At 63.5% G+C, this 6,000-nt stretch overlaps 1 protein-coding gene across 7 annotated transcripts in view; it reads right to left on the bottom strand.

The window, feature by feature from the left end:
* Nucleotides 1-616: 616 nt before the first annotated feature.
* P2ry8 (P2Y receptor family member 8) overlaps nucleotides 617-6,000 on the bottom strand; it is a 28,690-nt gene continuing 23,306 nt past the window's right edge. For all 7 annotated transcript variants that reach the window (XM_046443438.2, XM_046443439.2, XM_046443437.2 and 4 more), the window contains one exon: nucleotides 617-4,512. In XM_046443438.2, the coding sequence (XP_046299394.1) occupies nucleotides 3,385-4,512 (1,128 nt within the window). In that variant the 3' untranslated portion in view covers nucleotides 617-3,384. The remainder of the gene's footprint in view (nucleotides 4,513-6,000) is intronic.

Genomic DNA, 6,000 nt, shown 5'->3' with positions numbered 1-6,000 from the left:
GCGCAGAGGGGCGCACCGCACCAGGATCCGGTGGGGTCCCGCTGACCGCCCTGGGGAGCATAGGTGTGGAGGGTGCCTGCGCGCGCTGGGGGGCTGGAACGTGGGCGTTGGTAGTACCCCGCGCGGGCGCGGTGGGTGAGTGCAAGGTGGCCCCAGTGGCACGCGTGGAGAGACCCGCGGGCGTCACGGAGCGCAACGGGCAGCCTTCAAATGGAGCTTTTGAGGGGACGGTGGGGCCATGGGTAGGGTTCGGAGGAACGCTGGGGACGGGTGGGTGGAGATGGGGGTCCGCATGGGCGCGGGGGATTAGGGTTAGGGTTAGGGAGGCAGGTGTGGGGATGAAGGTCCCTGCGGGGCGCGTGGGGACCTCCGACCAGCCTGGGCACAGTACCCGCTAGCGGCCGGCAGGTGGCGCCGGAGGAGAGCGAATGTCAATCATGCTCGGCGGAGGCGGGGCCTGCGCAGTGCAGGCCGCGGGTGGCGGGAAGGATTTCCAACCCGAATTAATGAAGCGCAGCGAACCCAGGAGTAGATCTAGCAAAATGCGCAAAACCGTACGAGACTGCAAACCCCTGAGAGAAGCCAGAAAGGAGCCGAATATATAAAGAGGGAAAAAAAAAAAACAACCATGGTGTTTAATATTCAACATGTAAAAAGATATACAGCTGGAACATAATTGTGGCTTTAGGGTGGACGTATCTCGGGGGAGGCCACCAGAGCAGTGCACCCTCCTGGCTTTGAGGGAGGAGACCCACCTGAGTTCCCGTCCAGTCGTCCTTCCTGTGGCTCTGTTTCCTTGAGCCAGCCAGTCCTGAAGTCCACCTTCCTGAAAACCCACCTGGAGGGACCCTGAGTCGTGCTGTGGGCTCACCGTGCGTATTCACGGGGTCCCGAGCGGTGCCTCCATCCAGGCACGCACATGTGCACTCTGTCATCAGGACACACAGGACAGCTACCCTTCCATCCTCTCAACTACAGGTCATTTGTGCAGAGGACATTCCGGACCCCCTGTTGTGGCTGAAATGCACAAGACAGTCCTGCCGTCCAGTGGAAGGGGATTCTGTCCTTTCCAGCCCCCTGAAGGGAACAATAGGTGGGGGACAGACAGGTGGGTCCCAGCAGCCAGGGAGGGGAGACTGGGGATGAGGGTCAGCGCATCTGCTTTTGCTAAGGCTTCGGGAGGATTCCTGTTGTGGGGCACGGGGTGGGAATCTTAGTGACCGCGGGGCCACGGGCGGGCACTCTGGGAGGTCAGATCTGCCTGAGGGTCAGGGCGGGGGGACCTGAAGCCACGTGCCCCACCTCATGAAGTGCCCTCACCACGGTGTCCACAGCCTCCCAGAGCAGATCCTGGAGGTGCCCTCTTGGCCGTCCCCTGCTGCTGACCTGGGGCTGGGGCATCCCGGCCACTCCAAGTGCCCGACCCCCGAGCCCAGGGGTGCGGAGGAGGAGGAGAGCCCGGTGGCTTGGATCTTTGTCCTCGTCCCCGGGAGAGAAATCTTCCCATTTCTCCAGAGAAAATCCAAAATGGCGGAGGGTCTTGGCGGCCTCCGGGACACACTGGTCCATGGACTTTAGATCAGAACCAAAGTCCAGCCCAGGACTCCCCGGGGGGCGCTGGGGTTGGCTTCTGCACCAGCCTAGCGTCACCACTCTTGGGATCTGGGACGGCGGACATGATGTCCCTTTGGGTCTCTTGGGCACCTCTGCTTCCTTTGAAAGATGGCCCCGTGCCTGTCCCTGGGGGTGACCCCGCTGACCCACGGGCAAAGCTCACCGATGGGGACTTCCCTGGGGTCCTGACGTCCTGCCCTGAAGGACAAGCTAAAGACCCTCGTTCAACCGGTGGCCCTCCTCGGTGTCCCCTGTCCTCATTCCTGCCCGAGAGGCGGTCCTGGTCCATCTTGGATGCACGGGAGAGCAATGAAAATTCCACTGTCCACAAGTGACAGAGGGACGGGGACCGAGTCTCTGCAGCTGTGGACACCCCTCTATCCTTTGGGGTGTCCGAGCCTCAGGCCCGGGGACCGAGGGGACGAGATTCCAGAAAACACACACAGCGCGTCAACAGGATTAAAATGCTCAACGCAAAGCCACGTCGACCCTCGAACTCGGGTCGTGGGACACACACGTCACAGAGCATGGCTCAGGTGGCAGGAGCCACAGACTCCAGAGCCTAAGTCACATCGGGGTCCTGGACGTGGCTCCTAGGCAGGGCAAAGGGGGGTAGGCAGCCCAGAGCATCCGGAGAAAAGCTGGCTCTGCCCTGTCCCTCTGTCCACGGGGGCTGCAGGTCTGGTGTGCTCCAGGGGACAGACGCAAGCTGCAGAGATTTGCTGATGTCACCAGGTCTCGAAATCTCCGCAGGACGCAGGACCTGAGGCTCCTGGGCTCGGCTCTGAGCTGGTGGTTTGAGGTTTTTCGTAGATTTTTTTTTTCTTTGCCTCCGAAACGCCCACAGCCCGCGCAGGGACCATTTTGCTGGCTCAGGGTTTCCACCCTCGACGTGTCTGACTCAGTGTCACTTTCTAGGTTCTGCTCGGGGACAGCCAGGAAAAGCCGCCGTGGGCCCACGCTCTGGGACCCACGGGATCATCCTCGGGAGGAGCGGGAGGTGCGGGGTCTGTCACAGGATGGAGATGGTGGCCTGTCAGAGATGTGGCTTTGGGAACCTTCAGTGTCCAAGGGGCTGATGTGTCCCTGGGGGGCAGAGGCTGGACCAGGGTCCCCGGCTGAGCCCCCTCCAGGGCTCCAGGGGGCTCCTCCTGCCTGTCCAGCTCCTGGGCTCCAGGTGGCCCTGGGCGGGTGGCCCCCCACTGCAGTCTCTGCCTCCGTCTCCACGTGGTCCTCCTCTGGGTCTGTGTCCCCTCCTCTGTCCCTTAGGAGGACACGGCCATGGCATGAGGACCCCCTGACCCAGGAGGAGCCCATCTCAGGACCCTGCACTGACCACCTCTGCAGAGACCCTGTTCCCACACCAGGTCCCCGCAGACCTGAATGGAGGAGGACGCTATTCACTGGTGCCTGGTCCCCAAATGGCATGCGGGGTCCAGCCAGGTGTCCGCCTGTGGCTGAGAAGCCTCCAGCCCTGGAGGCACCTCCCGGTGACAATGTGCAGGATCCAAGTCCCCGGGCAAGCTGCTCCGTGAAGCCACCGTGGTCTCCGCTGCTGGGTCCTGACCGCTCTGGGTTTCGCCGCCGGTGACTTCGACCACAGGGTCCCTGAGCAGGAAGACGCAGCGGGTCAGGGCTCCATGGCACAGCGGCCTGGGGACCCCTGGTGGCTCCCCCCCCCGTAGGGAGCAGGTGGTCTCTGCACACCTCCCGGGTGGCCGTGGGGGGTGCGTGTCCCCACTGGACCTCCCGCAAAGGTCACTCGCAGGCTCAGAAGACGCTCTCCTGCCTCTTGAGGCCGGGCCGGCCGGTGCCCTCGAGCGCGTCCCCGGGGCCGGCGGACATGGAGCGCGCCGAGAGTGTCCTGGCGGAGAAGAGGCTGTCCCTGCGCGTCGTGTCCAGGCTGTCGCTGGGCAGGCGGCCGTAGCCCAGGTAGTGGCGCAGGCGCAGCTGGAACTCGCGGGAGGCGAAGTAGTAGACGAAGGGGTCCAGGCAGTTGTTGAGGCAGCTGAGGCAGAGGGTCAGCTTGTACACGTGGTAGTAGCTGCGGCCGAAGAAGAGCCGGCTGACCATGTGGACCAGCAGCACGAAGTTGTTGGGCGCGAAGCAGGTGACGAAGGCCAGCAGCACCACGGCGGCCAGGCACACGGCGCGGCGCCGCTGGCCCTGGTCGTGGCCGCCGTCGGCCGAGCGCAGCAGCTTGGTGATGGTGGCCGTGTAGCAGGCCACGGTGACCACGAAGGGGATGAGGAAGAGGAGCACGAAGATGGTGAAGAGGAACAGGGCCCACATGGCCACGCTGGGCAACATGGTCCACTTGAGCACGTCGAAGCACGTGACGATGCGCAGCGCGTCCACCTCGTAGGTGAGGTCCGTGCGCGCCAGCGGGAAGAGCGCGGCCAGCAGCAGCGCCCAGGTGCCCGCGCAGGCGGCCAGCGCGTAGCGGCGGCGGCGCCAGCGCGCGGAGCTGAGCGGGTGGACGACGCCCAGGAAGCGCTCGACGCTGATGCAGGTCATGGTCAGGATGCTGCAGTACATGTTGGCGTAGAAGGCCACGGTGACCACGTTGCAGAGGACCTCGCCGAACACCCAGTGGTGGCCGTTGCAGTGGTAGTAGATCTGGAAGGGCAGCACGCTGGCCAGCATCAGGTCCGTGACGCTCAGGTTGATCATGAAGATGACCGACGGCGACTTGGGCCCGATGTGGCGGCACAGCACCCACAGCGAGAAGAGGTTGCCCGGGATGCTGACCAGCACCACCAGCGAGTAGACCACGGGCAGCGCCACGGCGATCGCCGGGTTCTGCAGCATCTGCAGCGTCGCGTTGTCCGGGCCGCTCACGTTCATGTCCACCGGCCCCATCACCGCCGCCGCGGACGCGCGCTCATCCTCGCGGGCCTGCAAGGGGAGGGACGCAGAAAGGGTCAGGGCGTGCGCCACAGGGGCCCAGGGACAGGGGAGCCCCGTCCCCAGGGAGCCACCTCGGTGCCCTTCAGCCGGTGAATGGGTAAAGAAAATGTGGTACGCGACCGCCGTGGAATATTACTCAGCCACGAAGAGGAATGAAATGATGGCGTTCGCTGGTAAACGGATGGAGTTGGGAGACACCAGGCCCAGCGAGCTAAGCAAGTCCCCAAAAAGACCGAGGACAAACGTTCTCCCTGATAGGCGGATGCTAACTCACAGTAAGAGGGTGACTAGGGGACAAATAGAGGTATGGTGGACTAGGCAGAGGGGACTCAAGGGAGGGGAGGGGGAGGGGTAGGAAGGACAGGAGAATGAATGGGACAGGGTGACCCCGGGTGCATATATGACCACAGGACCTGGGTGATTCTACACCAGTTCAAACCAGAAGGAGGAGAAGTGACAATCCATTTACGGAGGACGTGTCCCAGTATGTTCTACTGTCACGGAGAACATGCCGGAAGGGGCCCTGCCTGCTCCCCAGGGACAAGGGACCTGGCGCCCCACCTGCCCCTTGGCACTCAGGCCTCTGAGCACCCGGAAGCTCCTTTGCTCCTTCTCTGTGTCTTTCTCCCTGGAAGTTGAGGGAGCGTGTCGTGAGGGACGCTGCGCTGGCTTCCACCTTGGGTCGCCGAGGACGCTGCACATCGCCCAGCGACCTCACTTCCAAGCCCAGGAGAGGTGATCTGGGTCACCTCCAGGGTGGGGAGGGATGTCCCAGAGGCCGGCCTGGCTCTCAGGCTGGTTCCTCATTTGCACAGGGTCAAATCGAGGTCCCCCCCGCCGAATCAGGGTCCCGGGAGACCGGCGGCATTTGCCTGGCTACACGGAGGTGGGGGCTGGTCCAGAGGGGTGGCTCGGCTGCCCCAGGGACTGCCCGTCACCCAGGCACCTGGCTCCACCTGGGAGCTGCCATGGGGGGCCGCTCAGGGGAAGGCAAATTAGGGTCCCTGTGGCCTCTCCCCTGCCCCACCCCGAGGCCCCATGGATTTTAAGTCCCACAGAATCTCGGGGTCTGGGACAGTGGCTCTGAGGTACAGATGTCCTTAGCAAGCACAGGGCCCTGGGTCCCATCCCGAGCCTCAAAACTAAAAAAAAAAAAAAAACCCACTTTTTTTCCTTCTCTAGGGCTGAGAATTGAACTCGGGGCCCCCCCACCCCTGAGCCCCGTCCCCAGCCCTATTGGGCATCTTATTTAGTGACAGGGCCTCCCTGAGCCGCTTAGGGCCTCGCTGTGGCCTCCCGCCTCAGCCTCCCCAGCCGCTGGGTGACAGCGTGGGCCACTGCACCCGGCCTAGATTTTTTATTTGCTAAGGTGCCGAGGCTGGCCTCCACCGTGTGGTCCTCCTGCCTCAGCCTCCTGAGTAGCTGGGATCTCAGGCGCGTGCCCCCGTGTCTGTCCCCAACCCCCTGGTTTGGGGG

The sequence above is a fragment of the Marmota monax genome, unplaced genomic scaffold, assembly GCF_021218885.2.
Source record: "Marmota monax isolate L192 unplaced genomic scaffold, Marmota_monax_Labrador192_F-V1.1 WCK01_AAM20220418_F8-fsc00168, whole genome shotgun sequence".
Classification (NCBI taxonomy): domain Eukaryota; kingdom Metazoa; phylum Chordata; class Mammalia; order Rodentia; family Sciuridae; genus Marmota; species Marmota monax.
This window is presented reverse-complemented; position numbering and strand designations above follow the sequence as displayed.